The sequence below is a fragment of the Psittacula echo genome, assembly GCF_963264785.1.
Source record: "Psittacula echo genome assembly, chromosome: 17".
Classification (NCBI taxonomy): domain Eukaryota; kingdom Metazoa; phylum Chordata; class Aves; order Psittaciformes; family Psittacidae; genus Psittacula; species Psittacula echo.
Window position 1 is genome coordinate 5,801,254 of NC_137753.1, and position 14,865 is coordinate 5,816,118.

General features: G+C 46.8%; 2 protein-coding genes across 2 annotated transcripts in view; one reads left to right on the forward strand and one right to left on the reverse strand.

The window, feature by feature from the left end:
• The window catches only part of ACAP3 (ArfGAP with coiled-coil, ankyrin repeat and PH domains 3), a gene marked incomplete at both ends in the record, with an annotated part of 75,607 nt that extends 71,492 nt beyond the window's left edge, over positions 1 to 4,115 (reverse strand). The window contains one exon of the mRNA XM_080631345.1: positions 4,069 to 4,115. Coding sequence (XP_080487471.1) covers positions 4,069 to 4,115 — 47 coding nt within the window. The remainder of the gene's footprint in view (positions 1 to 4,068) is intronic.
• Positions 4,116 to 4,238: 123 nt separating this feature from the next.
• Positions 4,239 to 14,865, forward strand: part of PUSL1 (pseudouridine synthase like 1) — a gene marked incomplete at both ends in the record, with an annotated part of 28,675 nt that continues 18,048 nt past the window's right edge. Inside the window, 3 exons of the mRNA XM_080630995.1 lie at positions 4,239 to 4,508; positions 6,684 to 6,910; positions 7,974 to 8,031. Coding sequence (XP_080487121.1) covers positions 4,239 to 4,508; positions 6,684 to 6,910; positions 7,974 to 8,031 — 555 coding nt within the window. The remainder of the gene's footprint in view (positions 4,509 to 6,683; positions 6,911 to 7,973; positions 8,032 to 14,865) is intronic.

Here is a 14,865-nt window from a genome sequence, read left to right on the forward strand (position 1 = left end):
TTCATGACAGTATCTTCTCTCTCATGCAACTAAACCAGCAAGTGATTGTAACTGTGCTCATTAGTCTCCAATTCAAAGAGAAGCTCCTATCTTCATGCAACAGCAATCAGGGATCTTGCTTACATAAGAAGCCTTGTGTAACAAAAACCAATTTCAAATCAATTCATGTGCTCTTTTTGATCGAGTGATTCAGTTGAGCACATGAAGATTCTTTCTTTGGCCATTCTGGCTGTAATTTAAATTTGCTTTTAAGTAACTGAAGCTAACAAGTTTGCCTTTCCTCAAACTGCAGGTCAGTGGCCTGCAGTGCCAATTGACACAAGTCACACAGAAGCCACTGAAGTTATTTTCTGCACATTCACACAGCATGGATGCACTAAAACTGCTTTTGCTCGGTTGAAACTTGTCTAATTCAATCCGTGATCAGACTTAGCAAGATCAGATTGACTAAGGGTTTTAATTCTTCCCATTCTGCTTGAAACATCCTAGTAAGGGCTAGAAGATAGTTTCTAAATGACTTTCCACTTCCTTTTTCTCTGGTAAATGATGATTTTTCTTTCCTTGCATCTTCCATAGAGCTAGGATGACGGGTCACTGCTTCATGGCAGTGCTGCTCCAGGAAGTCCTGGGTGTTTCTGAACTTCTGCCAGCCAAGAGGCTGCAAGGCATGGGGGAAGCGAAGCCTGACACCCTCGGATCTGGACTTGTGGAGCCAGTGCCTCAACTGTAGGTCTCCCTGTCCTGCTAAGTAGCACTGAGGTCCCTTGGTGGCCTGGGGCTGGTTGTGGAAGGAGGGATGCTGTTACCTGTCTGTTCCCTTAGGTCATGGGAGCTCTAAGGGCTCCTCATGAGAAGATTCCAGCATCTAAGTCACTGCTCAGGTCAGAGCACAGCACCTCCTGGCTCACCCTGCTCTGCAGTGGGTAACCCTGACCTCACAATCTGATTAATAAGGTTGATAGCAACAACAACTACAATAGCGATGTTAGTTAGGGAAGTAACTGGTTCTTTCCCTCCCCTGTGGGAATTACCACAGAGGCATTTGGGGTTTTCTGGGACCCACAGAGTGCTACGGCCTGGACCAATCTCTGCAATTTGCTCCTACTCTTCCCTTGTCATCCTGATGGTTCCTAGAGTACATTTACACCCAGAATAAGTAACAATGTCCCTATCATTCCCTTAATACCAAGTGAATCTTCTCTGAGCAAGGAGGGAATGAAGGTAGGGGGTAACCTTGGGAGCTGGCAGTGGCCTCAAGGACTTCCATTTGGCAAGAGTGACCCCAATGTACTCCTCTAGCAAGGCTGCTTAGCAGATCTGCAAGAGGATTGGGTCATGGGTTCTTCTTTGCATCACTCCAGACCACTGAGCAGGGTAAGTCAGAAACATGTTCCTAGATCTCCCAGACTACTGCTAGCTCAACAGAGAGCTCAGTGCAGCAGGAAGATGAAAGCCAAAGTACCTGCTGGGGTTGCATTCAAATGTACCAGAACTGGTCTTTCAAGGTAATTATACTTGTTTACTAGAATTGAATATACATGTCCCTACAAGATGCCTCACAGAAATAAAGCTTATCTACCCATCTAAGGATCTGTACACATTTAAGTAACAAAATCTAAAATCAAAAGTTTTCTTTGTAGCAACTAGTCCCTATAAAGTAGGAGGCAATAATGGATTGAGTGTATACCAAGTATTGATACAGAGTGTTTTGACATGTAATCAGGTTTGATTGCTAAACTAGTTTGGTAGCTTTATTATGGGATGCTTAATACAGAGTTTGTTAATGCCTGTTAATGTGCAATATATATTTTTTGGAGGTGTTTTTTCCTCCCTGTGTATAACAGAAAACAAGTTGATTATTTCCAAGGCTCACTGTTGAGGAGAATAAGGCAATTGTAGCACAGGGCACAGCCCCTCGCTGGGAAGCTCACTGGGAAGCAAAGGGGCTCTGTGCAGCAGTGGATGCCAGAAGGAAAGGGAGGGTGATCCCAACTAAGCACTGGTATGGGAAATCTGGATTCAATTTTTGCCTCTTCCACAGATGCTTCCTGTGGTAAGGGACTTTACCTATTGCTGTCTCAGTCTGTTGAGACAGTGGATTATATGCTGTGCCTCACCTCACTTTTATCTATAGTTTGTATCTAGTTTAGCTTGCATGGTATTTTACTTCTTTTTTGAAGTTGTAAGATTTTAGGGACACATTAGTAAGAATTCTGCCATGCACTGTGGAAGAATCCTGTCCCTTACAGCACCTAAGGATTGTATTGCAAACAAATAATTGCAATGGAAGAACTAATTGAAGAGTTGGGACAAGAAAAGCATCCAAGGAGGCTAAAATCTGGACCCTTTGAGAAAGTCTGAAGGATTCTATTTTCTTCTCTTTTTTGCCATAGTCCTGCTAATGTCAGCATTTTCTCACTGTTTGAGGTGTTCACAGTTTACAAACTCCCCTCCTATACATATTTCAGCCCTCCTGAAGTATCCCAGCTTATTTCTCTAGTCTAATCTCTTATTCTCCCTATAACAGGCAGACTGTGTCTGGCCATTTGGGAAATAGTTCATAATTCCATGCTTAAATAACTGCCTTTTGATAAAGGTCCAAGAGAGCGCTCAGAGAGCTGGTTTGTTTTCAGGGATGGAGCAGACAGAGCAGAATGATGTTGCCTGCATACTAAGAAACTTGGCCTGAAGCCCACACACACACCAAAGGCAAAATAAATAAATAAGCATCTCAATCAATCTTGACGTCACCAGGAAAAGGGTCACTGCCATGTGGAAGGAGACATCTGGCCAGTGAAATCACTGCTCTGGAAGGATGCCACTGAACTGTTCACATGCTCTGCAGCACAATAGGATAACATGACAGTCAAAAAAGGTAAAAAAAAAGGAGGTGGATAAATTCTAATTGATGCTGAGAGGAGGATTAAGGAAGGAGCTGCCCCCTTCTGCAAACCTAACAATCTAACTTTTACCTGATGAAAAACTCCCATGGTTCCAATGCAAGACCAGCCTGTCATCTCACACGACACAGTCCACTAGACTTGCAGAACCAGCTTTGGAGCAAGGAAGAGCTGGATCTTACCACACAACTAGAATGGAAACGTGTGGAGGAGGGCCCTTTCCACATTCCCATGTGCAGGGCTAAGGAAGATGCGCTTGCCCCGGTGTTTGTGTTACCTGCAGCTGTACACAACCACAACCACACACACAAAATGACAGCTGTTCAGAGTAGCCACAGCAACAGACCGCTGCAGCCTTCCACATGCATCTTGTACTCCAAGGAATTATCTCTAAACACATTTAAAGGAAAATGCCAACTGCTCTATTTAATAAACAACAAGATTTTGAGAAGGAGCAACAAGAATTGTCTGTGGGGAAGGAGAACCCCCTTGATAACTATTTCACACAACCAACTTGCTTCTGCAGGCTATTGTCTCTTTCCCTCTGTCCCCATTCAGACACAATACTGAAAGCAGCAGGGAATTGTTTGCTATGGGAGCTCTGATCTTCCCTTTACAGCACCAGGGCATCCCAGCCCATCCAGACACCAAGCTAGGATGCTCCTGGCACAATGGAGCATCTGCACCCAGGACGTGGAGGCTCCTCTTCAGCCCTGGGCATTTCTGAACCAGCCTGGTTTAAAGGCACCACAGCCAAGACCGGGTCTTTGTTGTCAGAGCCCGGATTCCTTTAAGACCGCTAAAAAAATCCACCCTTCGAGAGATGGGAATGCGACTGCCTGGAAAACGCCTGTTCCTCAGCACTTTCCAGCTGATCACCGCGGGTGCTGCCCGTTCTCCCGGTCACAAACGGGGGGTCCGGCGCGGTCTTGCCCGTTCTACAACCGGTCATTTCTCATCTACACAGCGGCCGAGCGGGGCGGAGGGAGGGATGCGGGGCACCGGCGCCCGCAGGCCGGCGGCAGCGTGTGGCGGGGTCGGCTCCCCGCTCGCCACCGCTGCCCGTGCCCCCTCCGGCTGGGCTTACCGCGGCCCCCCGCCGCCTAAAGCGATTATGGGAGCGCCCCGCTGTCCCGCTGCTCCTCCGCAGGGGCTTCGCGGTGCTTACCGGAACCGGGGCGAGTCCTTGATGCACTCCTCGAACTCCACCGTCATCCTGCCGGCTCGGCCCGCGGCGCCTTCAGCGGAGGAAGCGCATCGCCCGCCGGCAGCCAAGGACGCGGCGAGCGATCGACCGAGGCAGCGAGCGCCCGCCCCCCCGCCCGCCGCCTCAGCGGGATGAGCGCGCCCGCCGAGCGCCGCCGAACACCACCGAGCGCCGCCGAACGCCGCCCAACGCCGCCGAACACCGCCCAGCGGCGCGAAAGGCCGCGCTGGCCCGGGCCCAGCCTGGGGCCGCCGGCGGGCAGAAGCGGAGGGCAGGGCTGCTGCGCCGGCAGCCCGAGGGTCCCCTCCTGGGTCGCCGCTGAGCCTTGGAGCGAACGGGCGGGACGGCGGGCTCCCTTCCGAACCCTCACCCGGGGCCTTCGCCCCTCTCTCCAAGCGAGGGTGAGCTCTGACAGGACACTCGTGGCACCGTTTGAAGCGTGTTTGTGGCCGTGGTAGCGATGCTTCGCGCATCACCTCATGCCAAGAGATCAGTCTGAGGTGTGGCCACCATTTCCACGTAGAGCTGAGTGTGCTGACAGAGAAGATCAGAGTGTCCAGTGCGATCTGATACTGGTAGTGTCAAAAGGATTGGCATCAATCCTGTTACTACTTAATCTAGTTTTTAATTTCCTATACGCAATGGATTTGCTGCTGCCATCAGCCGTGCAGTAACTCCTCTGGAGTCAGCGTAATCACCTGAGGAAGGAAGACACTTGGACCTGTGGGTCCGGCCAAACAGATCATGTTTGCTGCAGGACAGAGCAGTGTAATGTGGAATGGATAAACGAGGCTAATGGTGATGGGTTTAGTTCTGATCCTCCACCCATCGAGCACCACAGAGGGAACAGTATAAACCACATCATTCACTGCAAGTTGTATAGGAGTTTAAGACTGAGAGAAGGGCCTGAAGTGTAAATCATCACCTTTTCAGAGAATGTATCCTGTGTAATACAGACCTAAACAAAAACAAGGTTCAGAGCATCTGAATCCACAGCAAAATGGATCATGATGAGGCCTTACCACAGGCACGGACTGAGCCGTGATGAAATGAGATGTTCAGCGATGTTTCTGTACATAAACTCCAGCCCAGAGCAGGCTCCCATTTCCATCTGAGTTCCCAGACCTGCCCTATTGCTCAGGCCCAACCAGAAGTATCAGTGTGTGAGCAAAAACCTGACTTTTTAACATAGATACCAGATGCTGGAGGGTTCTGAGGAACACAGAAGGAATTAGCCCCTCAATCCCCTCCGTCCAGGAGGAGCAAGGTGACCTCTGGTGGCCTCTGTTTTATGTAGTTTCATAAGATCAAATCAACACCATTTCCATTTCCTTTGGTTCTCCCAGCAAGATGAAAGTGTGTGGATGTTTCTGCCTGCATGCGTATGGACAGGCTCAGGGATTACAAATTACCATCCTCTTTAGAGCTGAGAATCATCAGTTTCATTATAAAAGACTCTGGAGGCCATTGTGCGAGTTGAAAGCCGGTTGGATTTTCCTATTCAAACCAGATCCTAGGTTTGTGTGAGGGAGGCAGGGATTTTTCTGTTGCTCTCCCCATTTTGCTAATGAGTTGGGCTATTGTTTGCGCTGGTTTGGGGCTATTGATGGTACATACAGATACTGCAGCTCAGGAAAGATGAGGGAAGATTTTAAAACACAGAGCATAGCCATGAAGAACATCTGCAGCCTTTATTTTAGTATCATTATCTTGGCCTGTTTTTGTCCGTGTAGCTGTTATTTACCCTCAGTAAATGGTAGCCCACACACATCCTTTCACAGGCTGAAAGAGATGAACATGGCTTGCCTGAATATGCCCATGGTGTTTTCTGCAGGGACTTTAATGTGGCTGCTGGCTGAGTTGACAGCAGTTTCATGTGGAGAAGGCTCACTGTGTCATTGAATCAGATTGGTTTGGGTTGAAGGGACCTTAAAGCTCATCCAGTTCCGTGGTCAGGGACCCCTTCCACTACAGCAGCTTGCTCCAAGCCCGTGTCCAACCTGGCCTTGAACACTGCCAGGGATGGGGCAGCCACAGCTTCTCTGGGCACCCTGTGCCAGCGCCTCAGCACCCTCACAGGGAAGAGCTTCTGCCTAAGAGCTCATCTCAGTCTCCCCTCGGGCAGGTTAAAGCCATTCCCCTTGGCCCGTAGGTTGAGAACATCCAAGCCTTTGAGTCCCCAGTCCCAAACTCACAAGTGAATTGTGGAGGGGTGCTCACCATGCCTCACACTGTACATTTACAGCCCCATAAACCGTATTTTCTGTGGGAGTTACCTTCCTGCTCTGCCGCTTTTGATGGCTTATCTGACTCAGGAGTCAACCACAAGTGTATTAGAAGAGCCCAAAGGTTCAATTTAATTAGAAACGGCCACAAAACCCCAAACCTAACTCCTGCTCGGGTCATTTCTAACGGCGAACAGCAAACTAAAGAAAGCCGATCACTAAAAGAGCCTGCCCGCAGGAAAACATAATGTCTGAAGAGCCCTGGGAAGATGAAGCACAGGATTTGGGAGAGATTTCTTCCCTTGCCGCCGCTGGCTCAGTGACCTTCACCCAGCCACTCGGCTCCTGAAGCTAAGCCAACCCCTCCATGGCCCGGCCGCCTCAGCGGGGCCCCCCCACACGACGACGGCGGCGGCGGCGGAAGCGGGCGTCGGTGGGCGGGCCGCCGGCGGGAAGCCGGCTGAGGGGAGCGGGGCAGAGGGGCGGGAAGGCCGCAGGGCAGCGCCCGGCGTAGCTATGGTGGTTTGTCCCCCAACACGGTACCTAGTGTTCTTTCAGTACTTTGGCACTAAATATAGGTAGGTTCCTCAGCTGCATCCTCGCTGTGAGCGGTGGAAGTGAAGTAGCGCCTACTGAGGGGCGATCGTCAGTGAAGGGGGTCAGCCATAAGTGGTGATGGGGGAGCTGGGGAAGGGATGGGTGTATGTGGTGCTTTAGGTGAGGGTTAAATCCATGCTGAGGGGTGAGAGCAGACAGCTGGACTGTGCTTTCTGCTGTGCACAGAAGTGTAAGGAAGGAGATGGTTTAGGCAGGAAATGCATAAAATAGGCACAGAGAAAACATCAAAGGATGGAGAAGAAGGCAAACTTGTGATCTCGGGCTGGGGCTCAGGGAGGGCAAGCTGCTGCTTCCTGCAGTGGTGGTGGTGGTGGTTTGCTGGGTGTCCGGTGGTGTGTCCGGTTCTCAGCGGTGCAGATGTTTGTGCTGCTCCAGGGGTGCAGCTGAAGTGGTCTGTGGGCTGAGTCCTGCAGGGTGGTAGCTGAGGTTGGGTTTCCCCAAGCCTTAAGCATCCCACATGTGTAGCTGTGCCTGTTTACAGACAAAGAAAGCGTGTGGGAGAACTTGCACAGCTCCAGCCCATGGAATTGTGCCTATTTTCTTGAGGATTACACAGAATAATACTATCGTGCCAAAGCCCACAACTTTTACAGTGCATGGTCTGTATCACTGTGGGTACTGACCTAAATTACTCTGAGTAGTTACAGGTAGATTGGGTTTAGCCTCAGGATGTGTCTTTTTGCACTTCAGCAGCTTTTGTGAATGGCTGTGACTTCTGCAGTAGAGAAGGAAGCTCAGCACACTGTCTTTGTGGCCTTTTAGTCACTTTATGACATCCACAGAGCCTGCAAGAAAGGGACCTGCAACAGGCAACCACCTCCTGGCACCTCCTGAAATAGTTTATCTGCAACTCCTTTTCTAGTGTAATTTATCTGCCTTATCTTTGTGCCGGCCTCCAGGTCCTGCTACAGCAAACTGTTTGATGGCTGTCCCCCTTAACTTCTGGATGTGCTGATGGGCTCTTTGCAAAGTCCTTGGGTCCTGATATTTATCACTAACTATTGTATTTGTTTTGCTCTGCAGTGGGGTTATGGAGACTTCGAATGATCAGACGTTGATTGGAGTCCAGAATTACTTGGAGGTAGGTCCTTTGCTAATCACATTGTCATTAGAATTAAACTTCTTAGGGTCACATTGTTGAGTTACAGATATTATCAGAGATAAGTATTATTTTTAGATTGACACTGTATAAGAGACACTTGCATAGTATTAAACACTTTAATGTTCAAAACAGATGTTCAAAAATCGTGTCAGTATACAGGTGGGAGAAATAAGTCAGGGTGAAGTCAGACACATTTAGACCCTGATAAAGATGTGACCCCTTTAATGAGACTTGAAGTTGAGGCACCTGAGTCCAGAACTCTGATTCTCAGAGCCCCTGCACACCTGAAGGGACTTAAGCCTATGAGCTTCATATTAGCACTTTTGGCTTTGCTTCCATTTGTTTTCAGAGCTGCCTCAGTTTTGAGTAGGCTGAGTTGTGCTGCTTCTAGATCCTGCATCCTCCTGGGAGAGGACATCTCTGATAGACATTTTTCAGAACAAAGCATGCCAGAATATCCATTGTTCCAATGGAAGAAAAAAAAAGCTTGGTTTCCATTCTTCTGGAGTTCTTCTAATATGCAAGGGGGGAAAAAAAGGTATGATCTTGTCATCACTGTTGTTCCTGTGCTGCTCCCAGGGATTTCAAGAATGTAAGAATGGCTTTCCAGATGTGAGTGCTGTTTGGGCTTGGAGTGAGTGTGCAATACAGGTGCAAAAGGCTAACTGTTACACCAGCGAGTGGGAGGTGGGTCTCTTGCATAGGGTGAGTGCTCAGCACACCTGGATGCTTGTGTAACCCAATTGTAATTTAATTATAAGCTGCTGTTGAGCTGCATTTATAGAGCAGTGCTGGAAAGTCCCATGTTCCTATGCAGGGCAGGATTGAAAGGAAAGAGTGTTATTTTTCTCTTGTCTTAGAAGTTCAAAATGAAGTCATGTCATGTAGTTCAAAATGAAGGCTGTGCCTGCTCAGAAAAGAGATTGATTGAGATTGCTTCAGGTGAACTCACACCTGTGTATTAATATCAACCTTTCTGTTACTCGGATCCCGTTTTCAGTCAGACTCGAGATCACAAACTGTAGCAGTTTGAAGGTAGTGCACCCACCATGCTTGTTTGTGTGAGTCTATACTCTGCATTAGCTTCAATCCTTGTCTGTTGAAGGAAAAGAGTTGTGGAAGAGCTGGTCCAGGAGCTCTTCCTTGCTATCCCAGCCAGCCACTCTGTGGCCAGGACATTTCCACACCTTGGTTTGCTGAGTGCGGGTAATAGCTCTTGCATGCTCTTGCTACGCAGTCTACAGAAGGAAAGTGTGATGAATTCATGGCTTGAGTAAGAGTTCTATGGGTGTATTTGTATGGCTTTTTGCCTGAGATCATTGTGGAGAAAGTGTATAAATATTGTGCACATCTTGAAAGAAGAGGCTCAGATGATTTTCTATCTCATTTATCTAATGCTCTGAACCATCCAGTGTCTCAGCCCCAGGCGCCGGACTTTGGGTGAGCCCAGCAGTTGTTTTGCATTATCCAAGTAACTTTGTTTTAACAGGCGAATGGGTAGGATGGGTGATTAAAGGAGAAAAGAAAAAGAAGAAAAAAAGAAAAAGATAAACTTATTTAGTGTTGTCTTTTCACAGTATCAGCACTTTGCAGGCCAGTTCTGGGATATGTGCTTTGCTTTCATGTGGTGGTATTGATGCTGGGCACTGCTGAGCAGAGCTGTGTCTATTAGAACCACATGGGAAGTCTTAAAGCAGCTTTAATAGAAAACTTCTGGGGCCTGTAGGAATTTGTCTTCCTTCCTCCATTTCTGTGCAGCCTTGAACTTCCCAGCTTTCCAAAGCCAGGAAGGCAACTGAAGGGAAGGGCAAAATTAAATTTGTAATGAGATCCTTATTGTATTCAAAGTATGTTCAGACATTTGTCTGCAGTTGCAGGCAAGCAAATAACCTGGGAGCTGTAGACCTTGTGTTTCAACAGCTGTGTCATTAGAACTGTAATGAACTGGTTTGTGAGTGTGGTGCTGCAGTCTTCTGTGGGGTAAGATAAGATAGCTGGACTGGGGCTGAGCACAAGGCTTGTCCATAACCCTTTGTCACTGTAAAGCACTATATCCTGTAGGATGCAAGCTTTTGTAGTCCTCAGTACTGCTATGTAACAGAGCTATGGGACTGTCTGTAGGAAGTGGAGGCTTGTTTTAGCTCAGGGACAGATGTAGAGCTTTTAATACAGCTTTGAGGAGGGTAAGCTTTGCAGGCATCACTTTTGTTCTTTCTTGGAGACAATGTATTTGTCTTGAAGGATTTGGAAACCCAGCTTGCTAGTGATGGGTCCAAAACAAAATTCCAGACCTTGCCTCCCAGATGGGGAAGTTTGAATCCTGTGACTTGGCTCCTCCAGTTCCTTGTGGAAACTTGTAAGATGCAGGACTTTATGCTCTGGTCTCAGTTCTCACAAATGTCCCTACTGTAAAGGAAGATTTCTTGTGTAGCACCTTCTGTTAAAGTGAGTAGCAACATGTTGCTTGTGATAACAGGCACCATATGCAAGGCCTGTTAGAATCTGCAGAATTAAGTTCCCTTTCATGTTTGGTTTGAACATCTCCTGAGTGTGCTGCTTCCCATTGTGCTAGTGAATGCTGCCCAAAACTAATCTTCCCCACACGAAGGTCTGTTTGGCCAGCAGCCTTGTGCTAAGGCCAGATATTACTCCTCATGAAAGGAAAAGGGGGAGTAGGAGAGGAGAAAAAGAATATATGTAAACTCCTTACTATGCAAGGCAGCTTTGGTACAACCCCCCAGAAAAGGAGAGGAGGAGGAAGAAAGGAAAATGGACCAAGAGAACTGTTATCTTTAACCCCTGTTTCAATAGTAATTCAGTGGCATAGAAGATTGCTTTGGAAACCCTTTCTTCTAGCAGAAGGCACTTTCTCAGCTTTTGCTTCCTGGCTTTCACTTCAACTTTTATCTATTCCACTAAAAATGAGTTAGATTTTTCATTAGTTTCATTTGAAATAGCACCCATTGAATCAGAGAGGCTGTGATGACTTGCAACCAGAAGCTTGCATGTTACTATTTATTAGAACGCAGCAACCTGTAAGTCGTGCAGCTTTCCTGGCAATGCAGTGCAATCCCTTGTGTCTGTGCAGCTAATGGATTGTACATTCAGCTGCTTTAAAAGAGAAATGGACACTTAGTTATTCAAAAACCTTCCTAATGCCTGTAGAAATAGATGCTGAGTATCCTGATGATCTTTTATGTAGACTTCATGGAGAGAAGCAGGTGAACTTTTGCTTCCCCACCATTGGTGGTATACAGCAGTGGGCCTGTTCTTCATCCTGCTTCTCCAGCATTTGTAAAGAGTGAGAACTGAGCTGTGAGTAGGAATAGCAATCTGGAATGTGGATCCATATCATTCTGGCACACAACAGTGGAAATTTCAGCGTGATTCAAAATATGGAAGTACTTAGTGAATGAAACCTGTTAGCAGAACAGACCTACTACATGCAACTAATGCTTTCCCCTGCATCTCTGGTATGCAGCGTGTTAGAGGATAAACTGACACTCTGGGATGATTGTTGCTGCTCCAGGAATATGGTTGTCTGGAAATGCTATGACTCAGGAAGTAAAGGCAAAATGAAAATGGATGAGATCTGGTTCAGTGAAAGGCCTCCAGCAGGTGCCAAGCCAAGATTTCAGTGTTTGTTACACCTGCTAAAGAGAAGGGTATTTGCATGCTCTGTGGCTTAAAGAACTCTGAGCACTGGGAAGACAACCCAGCTTCTTTATTCCTTATCTTCTCTATTGCCTTTTACCTTGGACCCCATGGGTAAAGGGCTTAACTTCTGCCCCAGTTTCCCCATAGGAATCCATAGATGATACCTAACAGGGTAGGGATCTGGATTAATAGCAGTAAAGCCTTTTGAGTTGCTCAGATGAAAGGCCTACTTGTTTTAGGGGCTTGCCTTTTCTGAAAGGGCAGGAAAAACTGGTTGCTATTCAAGCAGTTACTAAATGAAAATAATGTGGGGCTTTTAGCAGTGTGGGTGATATTCACAAATGAAAGTATACAGGAACCAGAGGAGGAAACCATCAGCTAGCTGCCTGTAGGCTCAAAGGGCATCTGGATGGTACAGATAGGAGACATTTGCATAGGTGAAGGGGTCGTTTCTCAATTGCCTGCAAAAAAGTTCATCAGCTCAGAAATACTCTTTTTAAGGAGTTTAATTAGGGTGAGATATAAATGAAATATTAGAATTGAACCTGGAGGCAGCAGCTGATAGTACATTATCAGCTTGCATGCCTGTTAGGCTTGGAGGAAGAATCCACAAAGCTTTTAGCTTTCACAAGCCGAGATTTGACGGCAGCGGTGGTGGTCCTATTCCTCCTTGGATGCCCAGCACATACATCCTTCAGGCACTTCACCAGAGAGCTTTGCCTGGGAGAAAGCTGTGCTGGAGAAGGGCAGCTATAAAAATACCATTTGTTGAACCTGTCATTCAGTCCTGCACCTTTGTGAATTCATTGGCTGACCTGAATGGGGAAAACAACCAGATTTGCCTTGGAGTCTGCATTCCAAACAGTGTTCTTATTGTCCAGCTTTGTCTGGATGCAGTGTCAGATCCAAAGGAGTGCTGCATCCAAACTTCTCCAAGCCCCTAACAAGAGAGGAGAATGTATTACATGCTCTCTCCTGTTCTTTGCCCCTCTCTAACCCCACTGAACTGTGTTTCCACTGGCTGGTTTTTGCTTGATGGGAAAGAAGGGGGAGAAGAGGGTGGAAGAAGGGAGGAGCTTGAAAACCCAAACATATCTTTGCAGAAACTGTGCTCTTGAAATGCAGCTTCTGCTTTAAGACAAGTTGCTGAGGCACAAGCCAAGGTCTACTGCAGAAAACTATTTAATTTCTGTCTGGTTAAGGGTGATAGATAAAGATTTTTGTTGTTAATTGTAACCACATGTGAACTCCAACTAATAGGATTAGGAAGAGGAAAAGATAGGGTCATTTTGTTCTGTTTCCCAGGCCTTCCCCTGCAGCTCTGTTGCGTGTTTTCCTTTACCTCCCTGTGCATTTTAAGGGTACACTTTTGAGAGGCTGGAATCCTGTCTGCTCAGTAGTAGGAGTCTGGAAGTCTGTGAGTCGGTAGTTCAAACTCCGGGTACCAAATGAAAATCAAATAAAGACTGGCTCACTACTCAGGAGTGGAGACGGGAAAGGGGAAGAAATTTTTAGTTGTTCATCTGGTTTTCTGCCTTTTCTTGTAGTTTTTCAGTCTTTCAGATCTGCTTCACTCATTCCCTGTAACAAATTACATTGGATTTTCTAAGGGCCTGTCCTCACAAAGAAAAAAGTTGTATTTTGCAGTGGCCCAGCAACCTACTTTAAAACTGTACTGTACGCAAGACCCACTATGGTTTTAACATTGGTATTCTATGAACTTGCTGACCTACCAGTGTTTGTCCTTTACCAAAACCCACCCTGGCTTTACTAAACTTAGTCTGGTCTAGACAGACCCTTCAATATGTACTACCTAATTAACCATGTTAGCATCTCTTTTGTTCTCTCTCTTGTGTGTGTGCATCTTGATTAAAAGACATCATATTAATGACTCATTTATCAGGGCTTTATTTACTTTCCCAGCAGGAATGTGTAGTAATTCACCCGGTTGTTTTTCCATTCGTTTGTTAGTGGGCAGAATGGAAAGGCAGAAACAGGGTGGGGAGATAAAAGCCAGCTGTGTGGATGGAACAGCTGGGAAAGAGAAGCAACAGGCCAAGCCACAGGTGGGCTCTCCAGCAAATCCATGCCAAAATCCATAGGCAGAACCTAGAGGCTCTCCATGTCTGTTCTTCCCCTTGCCTTAAGAATAGAAAGTTCAGCTTGTTGCAGTACAGTTTGCTAACTAAGTTTTACAGTACCTTTCAGCTGCAGTGTAATTCTGGGGCCTTTTGGCTTCAGTAAGCTTGAACCCTGTGACTATAAAACATAAGTTCTTTGATGGTATAAATCATGTTGGTAGTTTTCTGCTTTAGTCTTGCTGTGGCAGAGGTCTTGGCGTGAGTGAGGCGTCACCTGACTATTAAGGCAACGCTAGCTCCTGAAGAAAACAGTACTGTCAAGAATTAGCCAAGTCCTGCGTTAATGTAACTGTGGAAGCAGCAGATACAAAGAAATCCCACCTTGTGACTGCCAGTGGCCTGTGTCTGTCCTGTGGTTCTTTGTACCTGCTGGGATAGCTCAATATCAGCTCCTCAACTACTCGTGTGTTTTATGAGCTGTGTCTTGATTGTTAGATCTGTTTATATTTCTCAGTGGGACTAATAAATGCATTACATCAGTGTATGCTACTACTCATCTGGTCCCCTGGTTCCTCCTCTGCTCTCAGCAGTTAATGGAAGCATGTTGCTCTCTGTAGCCCTGGTCCCGTTGTGAATGGAAAGGAACTTTTGCCTGCAGCAATAAGCTGCAGTATTTGACACTGTTACGGCCTGCACTGAGAGCAAAGGATGCAGCCTAAGCTTCTTCAGGTGTCTTGGCTGATGTCATTCAGACATCCCTGTATGCTGTTTTCATCCCTCTAAGGCTTGGGTTCTGTAGCACTTTAAGATCTGCTGAAGCAATCCAAGTCCAGTTCTTAGCAGTAAATTGCAGGGATGGTGTCTGGGTTTAAATGGGCAATTCTCTGTCTTCTTTCCCACTCACCCAATGATATAAAGGATGAGCAGATAATATATTTTACTTTATTTTGTGCACATAAAGAAGCTCATATGGCATTTTGTATATTCTGTTTGAGGTAATGTCAGAACAAAAGGTGAGAAGCCACTGGTGCTAGAAGTCCCCCAGACTGGCTTCTCTCCATCCCTTTGTTTGCAG